This window comes from Muntiacus reevesi, chromosome 11 (genome assembly GCF_963930625.1).
Source record: "Muntiacus reevesi chromosome 11, mMunRee1.1, whole genome shotgun sequence".
Lineage (NCBI taxonomy): Eukaryota > Metazoa > Chordata > Mammalia > Artiodactyla > Cervidae > Muntiacus > Muntiacus reevesi.
In genome coordinates, this window is record NC_089259.1 from 19,235,062 (window position 1) to 19,249,936 (window position 14,875).

Sequence of the window (14,875 nt, forward strand, 5' to 3'; positions counted from 1 at the left end):
GTAGGTGGGTGGGGAGTTGCCAGCCTCTGAAGTTGCCGAAGATATCTCTCTATAAAATATATCTCAGAAATTTGCATTAATGCTTGATGATTGAAACTACAGCTTTCTGGAGCCAAAACCTGTGTTACACACACTAGAACTAACATGGTACTTTGAACATAGGAGGTTCTCTTTATACATTTTCCTTACTTTTTCTTGAAGAATCATATAAATAATATATACAAGGAAAAGTACATATCATAAATACATGCTTGGTGAATTTTCACAAATTAAACCTTTGTCTGAGCAACACCCAGATGAAGAAACAATGCATAGAAACAGAAGAGGACGCTTCTCTTTCCCCACTCTTGGGACTCCCTTCCCTTAAATGAACATATTAATTACTCCATATTGCAAAAAGGAGTGGGGGCATACATGATCAAAAAGGGGGGAATATGGCCATGTTATCTGGGTTTTTTGTCTTTATAAGGAAATCCCACATTTTTTTTTAAAAGATTTAGGTTGATTGACAAAGATATAGGCCACACCAGAAGATTAATAAAGATAAATAATAATAATTAATACCAAAGAAACTTGAAATGGAGGAGAAATTTGGATAATGTTAGGAAAGTAAGGTAAACCATCTGTGAGATCCAAGATTCATGTCATTCCCTATTTGAGAACTCTGCCGTGGAATCTGTAGCCACTAGCCACACGTGGCCATTTAAATTTAACATTGAAGTTAATTAAAATAAAAAATTCACTTCCGCAGTCTCACTCATTTCAAGTACTCAGTAGCCACATGTGGCTGGTGACTACCATGTTGGGCCGCACACATACAGAACACTGCCATCATTGCAGAAAGTTCTGTTGTACAGCATTCTTCCAGAAATAGGACCGCAGTTTGATTTTGAGTTCCCCAGCAGCAAAACCAGAATGGAACATCATCAGCGATGCAATTTAGAGTCCACGAGGCAGAAATAGATTGCACTTCAGATTGCTGACTCTGAGCCCTGGGAGCAGCGCTGCCCGCACCTTCTCATGTCCATCAAGGGGTCAGTAGCCTGCCTTCAATAGTGCATCTAGAACAACTGCACGGAGGCCTCCCAAGGCTTCCTTACATGACACCTGCAGGGCGGGCAGGGTGCCCAGTCAATGTAGTACAACAAAGACACCCCGCAGAGGGAGGCTGGGCAAAACCAGGTGCTCCCCACCTGCAGCTCCTGGGGACTTAACCCCAAAGGCAGGGATACACCTTCAGTCATCCCAAAGTTGTTTCTCGCAGCCAACTTCTTGGTAGATTGTAAGTGACAGTGAATTTGGCTTGTCTATTCCCAGCCCAGTCCCTGGAGCACACCTGTTCCCATGTAGTTGGTGAAGGATGGAGTCGTTTGTCCTGCGACTCACCTGAGCTGGGTTGTGTGTTGACGTCTTCTTGAGATGCTCTGAGGAGCCTGCAAAGGACACAGGCCTGAATAGTAGCCTACCACCTCCCTTAGAGGTCTACCATGGGAGTGCCATGGGCTGGTCCACACCTTAAGAAGCAATTTGGGGTCCATCCAGACACATAGAGACACAGTTGAAGACTCAAAGATCAGTTTCACCAAGAGAATGTGGCTGCAGTTTTAGGCTGGAAAATGTGGAAAGCAGGTCACTCCATGTCTTTGGAGAGGCAAGGGAACTTAACAATGGCGTCTAAGCCTCTGGAGGACTTCTCCCATAGATGGTCACTGACTGCTATTTGCATTCTCAGAGGGCAGAGGAGGGAACTGGCTTAAACAGAAGGTTTTGTGTGTGCTAAGTCACTTCTGTCATGTCTGACTCTGCGCGACCCTGTGGACTGTAGCCCACCAGGCTCCTCTGTCCACAGGATTCTCCAGGCAAGAATACTAGAGTGGGTTGCCATGCCCTCCTCCAGGGGATCTTCCCAACCCAGGGATTGGACCTGCATCTCTTATGTCTCCTGCATTGGCAGGCAGGTTCTTTACCACTGAGCCACCAAGATTTAAGTAACATTTGAGTGAGTGAGTGAAAGTCTCTCAGTCGTATCCCACTCTTCGCAAACCCATAGTAGCCTGCCAGGCTTCTCTGTCCATGGAATTCTCCAAGCAAGAATACTGTAGTGGGTTGCCATGCCTTCCTTCAGGGGATCTTCCCAACTCAGGGATCGAACCTAGGTCTCCTGCATTGCAGGCGGATTCTTTACCAGCTGAGCTACCGGGAAGTAACGTTTAAAAGGCAAGAAATCCTGACAAGAATCATTACCCTTTGAAAGAGCAGCCAGGTTCAGTCTTGGGGATTGTCTTCACTGGAGAGCTTTTAAGATTTCATCCATGCCAGTTCATTTATCTGTCATCTTCATGCAGCGAGGAGACTGTCTAGACAATCAGTCCCTAAATACTGGGGTCATCGCCGCCATGAGGACAGGGAAATGGGTGCTGATGAGGATGCAAATAAGAGACAAAGTGGCCTCCAGAGACTTTCTAAAACAATTTTATAATTGTAGTAAAATACACATAACAATACACACAACAGTGAAGTTGACTGTCTCAGTCATTTTTAAATGTACAGTCCAGTAGTGTTACTGCACCCACATTGTTGTACAACCATCACCATGGCCATCTCCAGAACTCTTTTCATCCTGCAGAGCTGAAGCTCTGTCCTAGTTAAACAGTAACCCCGCATTCCCCACCTCCCTCTGGCTCCTGCCAACTACTGTTCTACTTCCTGTCTCTATGTGCTTGACTGCTCTAGGAATCTTATATAAGTGGGATCGTACTGTGTTTTATCTTTTTGTGACGGGCTTATTTCACTTCGCATAATGTCCTTGAGGTTCATCCAAACTGTAGCCTGTGTCAGATTCCCTTCCTTTTAAAATCTGAATACTATTCTGTCATGAACATGCCACATTTAGTTTATCCATTCATCCATTGATGGACACGTGAAATGTGTCCACCTTTGGACTATTGTGAATAATGCTGCTGTGAACGTGTGTGTGCAAATCTCTCTTTGGGTCCCTGCTTTTACTTCTTTGGAGTTTATACCCAGACATGCAATTGCTGAGTCACATGATGAGTCTATGTTTAGTTTTTAGAAAAAAGTAGCTTTCATACTGTTTTCTGTACTGGCTGTGCCATTTTATGTTTCCACCAGCAACACATGAGGGTGAGACTTGTTTTTTAAGAAAGTAGAGAGGGATTTCTCTGGCAGTCCAGTGGTTAAGACTTCGCCTTCCAATGCAAGGGGTGTGGGTTCAATCCCTGGTCGGGGAGCTAAAAACCCACGTTGCCTTGCAGCCCAAAAAGCAAAGCATAAAATGGAAGCAATATTTTAACAAATGCAATGAAGACTTTAAAAAATGGTCCACATTAAAAAAAAAAAAATCTTAAGAAAAAAAAAAGCAGAGAAAGACTTTGCCTTTTGTTTGTGGGGTACAATGGTGTCCGTGTTAAGTCACTTCAGTCGCATCTGACTCTTTGCGACCCCATGAACTATAGCCCGTCAGGCTCCTCTGTCCATAGGATTCTCCAGGCAAGAATACTGGAATGGGTTGCCATGCTGTCCTCTAGGGGATCTTCCCAACCCAGGTATCAAACCCACAGTTGCTTACATCTCCTGCACTGGCAGGCAGGTCCTTCACCACTGGCACCACGTGGGAAGCCCAGAGTGGTGTCCAATACATTGTATTCTGCACTGTAGGATAAAGAGGGTGGTGGTTGGAAAGAAGTGAGCAAACATTGAGGTAAGACAGTGGTGCTTCACCCGACACCCTCCAGATGTAGATTCTACAGTAGAAATTCTTACAGCGCCATCCTTGGATCCCAAGCACAACGTGTGTGTGTGTGTGTGTGTGTGTGTGCGCGCGTGTGTGTGTGTGTGTGTGTGTGCGCGCGTGCGTGTGTGTGTGTGTGTGTGTGCGCGCGTGCGTGTGTGTGTGTGTGTGTGTGTGTGTCTATGTGCATGATCATAAAAGGTGCATCATATCATCTCTCTCAAAATGAAGACTCTCCAAAGCTTCCCATGGCCCTGACAGCCTTTCCAGATGTCCACTGAGGCCCTTTTGTGCGCTGCTCGTCTCTCAGCCTTTGTCTCTCACTTTTTACTCCCTCTCTGCCTTCCACATCAGCCTGCTCTCTCTTCCTCAGAGGCAACAAACCCTTTCCTGCCTCAGGACCTTTGCACCTACCGCCTGGGATGGTCTCCTCAAAGAACATCACACGGTGGGTTCCTTCTCATGACTCGGGTTTCAGGGAGTCTCACCCACACAGCCTCCTGACCAGTCACCTTACCTCCAGCCTCGCTTGCCCACTGGATAGTGAGCAGGTCCCTTTAGAGCATAAGCCAGATAGGTGACACATGTGCTCGGAACCGCTGCCGGTCCCCTCCCTCGTGGAGCCGGTTTCCTCCCAGTGGCCCTTCCTGCTCTGCCCTCCTCCCCTCACTGTGCCCCACCACCCTGATGTCACCCGTGACCCTTCGGAACACCCCGTGTCCGTTCTGCCCCTCTGCCTGGACCCCCCTGCCCAGCTGGCCACGCGGCTGTTCCCTCCCCCACCCCCAGTCAGGGCTCTGCTCCGTGTCCCCGGCAGTGAGACCTTCCCTGGCCACGGTGTGAAGGGCATCCCTCTCTCCCGTTCTCACACACGTGGCCCTGCCCTGCCAGCCTTTCCCCATAGCACCGTCCCCTGTAACAGAGGTGCCGTGATCCAGCAGAGGCTTGTCTGTCTCCCCCACCAGAACCTGGGCACCCGGAGGCAGGGACTTTCTCTGTTTTGCCCACTGCTGGCCCCCTAGTGCCTCTGACAGTGCCTGGCACACATCAGACACTCACTGGTGAACGAACGAACAAAGAAAAGGAGGCAGAAGGGGAGAGAGGTGGGAACTTGGGGCTGTGCTGGGCAGGCCCCTGGAGGCAGGCTGAGCAGGGAGAACCCTGGCTGGTGGTGAGAAACAGGGAGGGGAGTGACCAGGACCCAGAGGGGAGGCCGGAGCAGGAGGCACCCGCGGAGGGGCCCTGGGGCCAGTCTGCTGGCTGATGGGGGGCGGGCCTCCAGCACTGAATGCAGGGTAGGGGGCAAAGGGCACGAGTGGACGGCCCCCTCCCCCCTCCCCTCACATCGGGTGAGAACAGTGGCCATGCCAATAGAAGCCCCTCTTCCCTAGAGCCCCTCCGCTCCCAGGGGAGGTGGGAGAGTCAGGTGCGGGCTCAGCCAGCATCTCTGGGAGGGCCAGACAACACAGGTGACGATGTAACACTGTCCACCCTACAGACCGGGCACCTCTGCTTCCAGCTGCCAGAGACAGGCACAGACCGTCTCCAGTCGGTCAGCTTCTTGCCTGGGGAGGCGCCTATTCAGGGAAGAGTTTCCCCAAGAGATACTGGCTTGGCCAAAAAGTTCACTCGAGCTTTTGTACATTTTTATGGAAAACCCCCATTTTTTTTGGCCAACCCAATAATAATGGTGTGATGGTGAATATCAGTTGGTTGCTCAGGAGTTGCCACGCGGCTTAGTGCACTCTAATACCTTCCTTACTGCACCCTCTCAGCATGTCTACCAGCGGGGGGACCACTCGCACCCCTGCCCTGCAGACACACCAGACATTTAGGTCAATACCTGCCATGCCCAGAATCACCAACAGCAGAGGAGACTGGGTGCGCACGTGGGGACTCAGGAGCCCACACCGGCTGTCTTGCCCCCTGTTCTTTTCCAAGGAACCCAGCTGGGACCTGGGCACTGCATCTGCCAGCACCCGTCCAGCTTCAGCAGCCCTGAAAATCACAGATTCCCTGGGTACCCTCCCGCACGAAACTCGGATCCAGGAGGTGTCAAGAGAAGGGCCTGAGATCCTGCATTTCTAGCACACCTCTCGGGTGCTGAGGACCATAGCACCCTCTCTCCGTGGTCACTCGCTCAGGATAATCTCAGCAGGACTGCCCAGTTGTCACTGCATGTTTGATTAGCACTGCCTGGGGCACATTGCCTCTAAAAAGGTTATTTTAACTGTGCTTAGTAGCAGGCTCATGACAGACCATCGAGAGTACAAGTCATAATATTGTGATGATCACTCGCAGTATAATTACATGTATTGAATCGCTATTCACTTGAAAACCTAACACAGAACTGTGTGTCAGTTATAAGACTGATCGTATCCTGTTCCTAGCCCCAAGCCTGAAGTGCAGTGCACAGAGACTACTCAGTACGTGTTAGCTTGTCCCTCTGCCCCCTTGGTCTCTGGGCAGGCCTGCAGTGGCCCAAGGAGCAGAGCATCCATACATGGAGCAGGGAGGGGTGTGGATAAATGGGAGGCCACTGGGCTCGGAACACTTGGTCAGGGTTTCTAGCTCCCAGTCCAGACTCTAAAGAAAATTGCTGTTTCTAGCCAACCATGTTGCCTGTACTGGATTAGTTTATCACTGCACATTGCCCAGGGTGGCTGAAAGTTGCCCCCAGAATATCATTTGCCAGAGCATCTTCTGAGTTTGATGTTCCTGCAGAATGTATAAGTGACATCAGAGCTCTTTCAGGCCTGGAAGAAAGAGTAATTTTCTATCAGGTTAAAAAAAAAAAAAAGTGAACTGGGCTTATAGGCTTTTGCAGGACTTGGAATCAGATCTTTGAGGGAGAGGAAGGAAAATGAGGGATTCTAAGCAGTGTTTTCTGCTCTCAGTCCTTACAGCAGCTTTCCCCCGTGGCCTGCCTGCCTCCCTTGGCTTATTTAGTTTCGTCCGTCCACGGCTCTGCTTCCAAAAGGGTTTGGTTTGGTGGCGGACCTGGAAGAAAGGGCCGCTGATTCTGCCCATGGCAGGTGGCTCCCAGTAGGTAGGGCCGATCCACTGAAGGCCACATCGTGCCTCTGAGTTACTAACTGTAGGGGAAGGGGATGGTCCAGCGCCAAGGCTGGGAGCTGTTCAAGTCGGCAGACACTTTGCCTCCACTCGGTCAGATGTGGGACTGGAGCTGGACCAAGATGAACAAGAGAGTCCCGTGCTCCAAGTTCACAGCTGGTCCAGACCATCCCATGGAGTGTGACACATGCGAGCTGTGGTATAGGAAAGTGGGGTGCAGTGGGTTTGCTCCAGGGGAGCATCTCCTTCCAGGGCGGGGAAAACAGGAAGACCACAGCAGAAGGCTTCTGGGAGCCAGCAGTTAGGAGTTGGGGAGGGTCTCGATCCCACCGATCTAGACTAGGTCCTGTTGGGACAGTGATTGGGGTTTGGCTGAACCTTCAAACACCGGGCTAAAAGACCTACTTTAATTTTCCTTCTATGTTAATGTATTCTTTGTTAGCTCCCAATTAGGTATCCTTTTTATTAAAGTATAGTTGATAACACAATATTATATAAGTCACAGGTGTATGATGTAGTGATTTACAGTTTTATACTCATTTATACTTATTATAAAATATTGTCTGTATTTCACATGGTGTACAATATACCTTGTAGCCCGTTTTATACTTAATAGTTTGCACCTCTTAACCCCCTACCCCATATGACCCCTCCCCACTTCCCTCCCCATCGGTAACCACCAGTTCTCTGTATCTGTGACTCTGCTGCTTTTTTGTTATATTCTCTAGTTTGTTTTTTAGGTTCCACGGGTACGTGACATCGTACAGTGTTTGTCTTCCTCTGTCTGACTTCTTTCACTTAGCAGAATGCCCTCCAACTGCATCCATGTTGCTGCAAATGGCAAATTTTTATTCTTTTTGTGGCTGATTAGTATTCCACTCTGTATTTATACTACATCTTCTTTATCCATTCACCTGTTGATGGACACTTACATTGCTTTTATATCTTGGCAATTGTGAATTTTGCTGCTATGGACATTGGGGTGCATATCTTTTTGATTTAGTGTCTTTGTGTTTTTTTCAAACATATACCCAGGAGTGGAACTGCTGGGTCACATGGTAGTTCTGTTTTTAGTTTTTCAGTTTGATGTTTTCATTAAAAATTTTCTTATTAGATTTTTTTAAAGATTTTTTTTAATGTGGATCATTTTTAACATCTTTAATAAATTTGTTACAATATTGTTTCTGTTTTATGTTTTGGTTTTCTGGTCATGAAGCATGTGGGATCCCAGCTCCCTGACCAGGGATCAAACCCATACACTCTGCACTAGAAGGCAAAGTCTTAACCAGTGGTCTATCGGGTAAGTTTCTATTACATTTTTATTAGAAAATAATCAAACCACATTACCCAAAATATTTGGGGGAATTAGAGATTAAAAAAAAAAACTACCACCACCATAACAGAGCATTATGATATATTTTCTGCCAGGTTTTTTTGGTCATGTAATCTGTATATCTTATGTCAACTTTCTGACAAATATGAAGGGAAATATACACATACACATACAAGGGGAAACTCTGTATTTCTCACTTGTCCCCAAGAAAGATAGGAAAAGAACCTCTTGCTAAAGGGCCTCAGACCTTTGGGTTAGACTTCTCTCTCCCACCACCAACCTTCCAACCACCCAGATGGAAGGTCAAACATTGTTTAGACTTTAAGGAACTTCCCACTGGATTCTTGGCTTTATGCTGGGAGAATGAGCCCCGGGATTCTCCGGAATTTTATGCTCAGAGAATTTCTGTCTCCCTCTTTGTACTCAGATACAGGAAGTCTAGGTTCCACGAGTCAGGATTTTGTCACCTCGAGGGAGTCACCTTCTTCCTGGGGTAGTCTGGAAGGGGGTGTGTGTGAGGATCCATTTAATAGGCATTAGTGCGGCTGTCACAGCGTCTGCCCACAGCAGGTGCCCAGTAAACACCTGCTTCTGGAAAAAAAAAACAACAACAACCCGCATGTCAAGCACAACTGGCCTCAGAGTTTGAGAACCGCTCAGCAGGCCATGTGAGAGGGGCGAGGGACCCACTGTCGCCCCTGCTGCAGTCAGTGGTGGCGGCGAAGTCTGCAGGCCCTCAGCGGGAACCTGCCCTTTCCCAGTGAGCGACCTCGACCTATGGCCTCTCTCTCTGTCTCTCTGCTATCTGGACCCAGGGTGGGGAGCGGTAAACAGTGGGCCGTGAAGGGAGGCAGGAAGGAATAAAGGAAGGACTGAAGGGCCTCAGTGATGGGAGGCAGAGCCTGGACAACCTCCAGGCCAGGCCTGCAGGGCACTCTGTCCATCTGCTGCAGAAAGCTGTGTGCCACCAAGCTGCCACTGCTCCCAGGAGACCAGCTGGGACTCTAGATCAGCAGAGAGCACTTTCTCTGTGTGCACAGGAAGGAAACGGCTGGGTTTGACCATCCTGCTCTGCCCACAAGGGGCCTGAATGGTTTCCTGCCCCCTGGACCTCACTGCGTCCCTGAAGATGCCTGTTCGCCGAGTCCTTGCCTGGACAAACACGAGGATGCGCACCCTGGTGCACAATTACCGTAGTTAACAAGTGATGGGGCCACATCTCCACAGTGTCGCACAGAGGGGATCTCCCGTGGTCAAGTGAGTCTTTTCTAATGGACTTCAGACCCAATGACCTATAAGCAGGGGAAATGTGGTTAAAACGGGAATAAATTCCACCTGGACACACAGATATCTCCAGTCCACCTTGGAGTGGAAGCAAGTCAACAGTATCCCTCATTTCATATCTACTTATTGAGAATATTAGATAATGCTATTTTTCTCCAATACTTCTTAATATTTATATATGGTATTTGTAAATTATATATGACCTCTAAAATATCTTAAGTATACACATACACACACACACACACACACACACACACACACACACAGAGTATTCCTCTCTTGTCAGTTATTAGTTGACTGTGTATATGTGCTAAGTATATATATATATATACACACACACACAGTATTCCTCTCCCGTCACTTATTACTTGACTGCGTATATGTGCATGCATGTGTGCTCAGTTGCTTCAGTAATTTCCGAGTCTTTGCGACCCCATGGACTGTAGCCCACCAGGCTACTCTGTCCTTGGGATTTTCCAGACAGGAATACTGGAGGGGTTTGCCATGCCCTCCTCCAGGAGATCTTCCCAACCCAGGGATCACACTCTCATCTTCTGCATTGCAGGCAGACTCTTTACCACTGAGCCACCAAGGAAGCCTGACTACATATATGCAACGATTTATTTCTGGGTTGTCAAGTGTGTCCCACTAGTCTATGCATGTATTTTTATGCCAGTACCATACTATTTTGATTACTATAGCTTTATAATATAGCTTGAAATCAAGAAATGTGATGTCCCCAGATCTGTTATTCTTAATCAGGATTTCCCTGGGTATTCTGGGCCTTTTGTAGTCCCATATAGATGTTATTATTTATTTTTGGGGGGCTCCAAAACACTGCAGATGGTGATTGCAGCCATGAAATTAAAAGACACTTATTCCTTGAAAGGAAAGTTATGACCAACCTAGATAGCATATTAAAAAGCAGAGACATTACTTTGCCAACAAAGGTCTGTCTAGTCAAGGCTATGGTTTTTCCAGTGGTCATGTATGGATGTGAGAGCTAGACTGTGAAGAAAGCTGAGTGCCGAAGAATTGATGCTTTTGAACTGTGGTGTTGGAGAAGACTCTTGAGAGTCCTTTGGACTGCAAGGAGATCCAACCAGTCCATCCTAAAGGAGATCAGTCCTGGGTGTTCATTGGAAGGACTGATGCTGAAGCTGAAGCTCCAATACTTTGGCCACCTCATGCGAAGAGTTGACTCATTGGAAAAGACCCTGATGCTGGGAGGGATTGGGGGCAGGAGGAGAAGGGGATGACAGAGGATGAGATGGCTGGATGGCATCACCGACTGGATGGACATGAGTTTGAGTAAACTCTGGGAGTTGGTGATGGACAGGGAGGTCTGGCGTGCTGCGATTCATGGGGTCACAAAGAGTCAGACACGATTGAGTGACTGAACTGATAGATGTTAGAATGGTTTCTTCTATTTCTGTGAAAAAAAAAAATGCCATTGGGATCTTAATAGGGATTGAATTGAATCTGTCTTTGGGTTATGAAGAGTTTAACAATAACACTTTTTCTAATCCGTGAACAGACAGGATACCTTTCCATTCATTTGTGCCTTGAATCTTCAGTTTCTTTTATCAGTGTCTTGCAGTTTTCAGTGCCAAGAACTCACACTTCTTTGGTTAAATTTATTACTAAGTACTGTATTGGTTTTGATGCTATTGTGAATGAGATCATTTTCTTTATTTCCTACTCAGATAAATCAGTAGTAGTTTATGGAAGAACTACTGATTTTTTAATGTTAATTTTGAATCCTGCAACTTTTCTGAATTTATTGGTTAGCTTTAGCATTTTTTGGTGAAGTTTTCACAACTTTTTATATATTTGCAAATACAGACAATTTTACTTCTTCCTTTCCAGTGTTGATGCCTTTTATCTTTTTCTTGCCTGATTGTTCTAAGAGTCCATGCTGTGTGGAATAGGAGTGGTGCGAGTGGACACCATGGTCTTGTTTCCAATCTTAGAGGAAAAGTTTTCAGCCTTTCACCAATGGGTATGATGTTAGCTGTGGCATGATATATAAGGCCTTTAGTATCATGAGGTATGTTCCCTCTGTATCTAATTTGTTAAGAATTTTTAACATGAATAGATGTTGAATTTTGTCAAATGCTTTTTCTGCATCTATTGAGATTATCATTTGATTTTTTTCTTTGATTCTATTAATGTGATATATCATATTGATTGACTTACATGTATTGAACCATCCTTGTATCGTGGGACAATCTTACTTGATCATTGTGAATGATCCTTTTAATATACTACTGAATTTTGTTTGCTAGGGTTTTATTGAGATATATACGTCAATTTTATTGAGAGTATACGTCAATATTCATTAAGGATATGGCTTGTAGTTTTCTTGTAGTGTCTTTTTCTGGCTTTGGTGTCAGGGTAATACTGTCCTTATAAAATGAATTTAAGAGTGTTCCCTTTTCTTCACTTTTTTTGGAACAGGTTGAGAAAGATTTAATTCTTTAAATGTTTGTTAAAATACATCAGTGAAGCCATCTGAGTCTAGGGTTTTCTTTGTGGGAGATTTTTTATTACTGAGTTAATCTACCTACCAGTAATTAGTCTGTTCAGATTTCTATTTCTTTATGATTCATTCTTGCTAGGTTGTATGTTTCTAACAATTTTTCCATTTCTTCTAAATTGTATGGCACTTGATTTTTTTATACCATCTTCTTATAACCCTTTGTGTTTTTGTGATATTATAATGTCTCCTCTTTCATTTATAACTTTTAAATTTGGGTTAGAATGTTCCATACACATCTGTGAGGTCTGCTTAGTTATAGTGTTGTTCAAACTTGCTGTTTACTTATTGATTCTCTGTCTGAATGATCTATCCATTGTTGAGAGTGTTTCACCAAAAAATTCAACTATTTTTTATTGTTTATTTCTTCTTTTGCAGTATTAGTTTTGCTTTACATATTGATGTGCTCCAGTACTGGGAGCATAAATTTTAAAACTGCTGTATCTTTTTGAAGGATTGACAACTTTGTTACCATATAATGACCTGCTTTGTATTTTCTTTTAAAGTTCTATTTTGTCTAATACAAGTATAGCTAGTCCTGGTTTCTTTTCTTTTCTTTTTTTTTTTTTGTTACCATTTGCTTTAAATATCTTTATCCTTTTCTTAAAGTCTGTATCTGTTTTTAAAGCTAAAGTCAGTCTCTAGTAAGTAGTATATCATTGGACCTTGTGTTTTTTTTTTAATCCATTCAACCATTCTTTGTCTTTTGATCAGAAAATGCAATCCATTTATGTTTAAAGTAATTATTGATACTTAAGAACTTAATAGTGCCATTTTGTTCATTGTTTTCTGGCTGATTTTTAGATCATTGTTCCTTCTTATTCTGCAGTCTTTTTTGTGTTTTGATGTTTTTTGGTATCAGTATGCCTTCTTTATCATATTCTTTTGTGTAATTACTGTAAGTTTTTCCCTTGTGGCTACCATGAAGCTTACATAAACTATCTTAGAATTAACACCCTATTTAATTTTTTTTTCAGGTTTTAAAACTTTTTATTTGCATATTTTAAAAATTGTGCATTCCAATAATTAAAACATTTGAACAACAACAACAAAAAAAATGGCACTCTGATTAAACTGCATTTTACAGCCCGCAGAACACCTTGGACCAGTTTTTTACTCTAGATTTCACTGTCGTCCCACCCAGCTTCCTCCTTCACCAACATGCAAGTTCTTTTCCTTCCCTGCCAGCCACATAGGCAGATGGGAGGGGCAGGCGCGGCCTACTTTGTCAGTAGTTCTCCATTCTTTGATGTAAAAAGGGGTAGCACAGTCATTTAAACTCGATCCAACCTCTTTGCATCTTACAAAGTTAAACAGCGAAAAGAAGTAAAATGAGAAGGCAATGCTTGTGGAATGTACAGTGCATGCTGGCGGCGCATGCTTCATTACAACTCACCTGCTTGCTTCTCCTGTTCAATCGTTTCTTTCGAAGGCAGTGGATTTTTCTCTTGCGTTTCCTTTTTCTTTAATTTCGACTTATGGAACTTCTCAATCTCAACCATATCAGGCTTGTCAGACATTGTTGCGGAGGGCGCGGAGCTAGCTGCGAGTGGGTGAAGTCTGATCTGTGCTGTGGCCGCTGCCAAACGCCGAGTGCCTGAATTAACACCCTATTTTAAACTGATACCAAGTTAACTTTAATAGTGTTCCTAAAATTTTACACTTTAACTTCTCTCCTTACATTCTAGGTTTTGATGTTACGCATTATATATTTTTATCTCATGTATCTCATAAAAGATCATGGTAGTCATAATTTTTACTCACATCTTTTAACTTTTAAATTAGAGGTGTAAATGAATTACACACCACCATTACCATATTACTGAGTTTGACTATATATTCACCATTACCAGTGAGTTTCACACTACCTTACTATGCTTTGAAGTGAAGAAGTGAAGTCACTCAGTCGTGACCGACTCTTTGCAACCCCACGGACTGTAGCCTACCAGGCTCCTCTGTCCATGGGATTTTCCAGGCAAGGATACTGGAGTGGGTTGCCATTTCCTTCTCCAGGGAATTTTCCCGATCCTGGGATTGAACCCAGGTCTCCCACATTGCAGGCAGACACTTTACCGTCTAAGCCACCAGGGAAGCTTTATTTTTTTTATTATCCTTTAATAATGTTAAATGGCATTCTTTCACTTCCATTCAAATAACTCCCTTTAGCATTTCTTGTAAAGTGGGATTAGTGGTTGATTTTCCTTATACAAGCATTTGTTTGTTTGGCAAAGTCTTTACCTCTACTTCATTCTTTTAAAAATTTGTTTATTTTAATTGGAGGCTAATTGCTTTACAATACTGTAGTGATTTTTCCATACATTGACATGAATCAGCCATGGGTGTACATGTCTCTACTTCATTTTGAAGGAAAGTTGTGCTGGGTACAGAATTATTGGTTGACACTTTTTTTAAAATATTTTGAATATATCATCCCATTTTCTCCTTGCCTTAAAACTTTTCTGTTGAGGCCCACATCCCTCGGGTAGTGGTGTGTTACACCCAGCCACATGTCGAGACCGGAGTCCAGTGTGGAGAGCCCTTCCTCCTGGGACATGGGGTGCTGCTGGAAAGGTGGCCGCCCCCTCACCCGTCACGCACCGCACATTCTTGGGGAACCTGGTGCTAAACCATTCGTAGACAACCTGCTTCTGGGTCCGGGTTTCATACCTAGCAGAGCAGCTCCCTCACTGTGGACTATTGAAAGTCAGTCCTCAACAAAATGGTTTGAAACTAAGAAACAAAAAAAGAAAAATAAATAAATAGATAAAATAAATTAAAAAAATTTTTTTCCTGTTGAGAAACCCACCGGTAGTCTGTGGGAGTAACTCTGTATGTAACTTGTTTCTTCTCTATTGTTGCTTCCATAATTCTTTGTCTTTGGATATTTTAATTA

The 14,875-nt window shown here is 44.5% G+C and overlaps 2 protein-coding genes across 2 annotated transcripts in view; one reads left to right on the plus strand and one right to left on the minus strand.

Moving 5' to 3' along the window:
* The window catches only part of FAM124A (family with sequence similarity 124 member A), a 110,579-nt gene that overhangs the window by 48,090 nt on the left and 47,614 nt on the right, over positions 1 to 14,875 (plus strand). The gene's annotated exons all lie outside the window — the stretch shown is intronic.
* On the minus strand, positions 13,030 to 13,502 carry LOC136144364 (thymosin beta-4-like). Its single transcript, XM_065902177.1, has one exon. It carries the CDS (start codon positions 13,500 to 13,502, stop codon positions 13,368 to 13,370), a length of 135 nt encoding a protein of 44 aa, XP_065758249.1. The 3' UTR covers positions 13,030 to 13,367.

What these genes read in the sequence shown, in the direction of transcription:
- LOC136144364 (XM_065902177.1), bottom strand. Translation starts at nt 13,502, where the DNA reads ATGTCTGACAAGCCTGATATGGTTGAGATTGAGAAGTTCCATAAGTCG.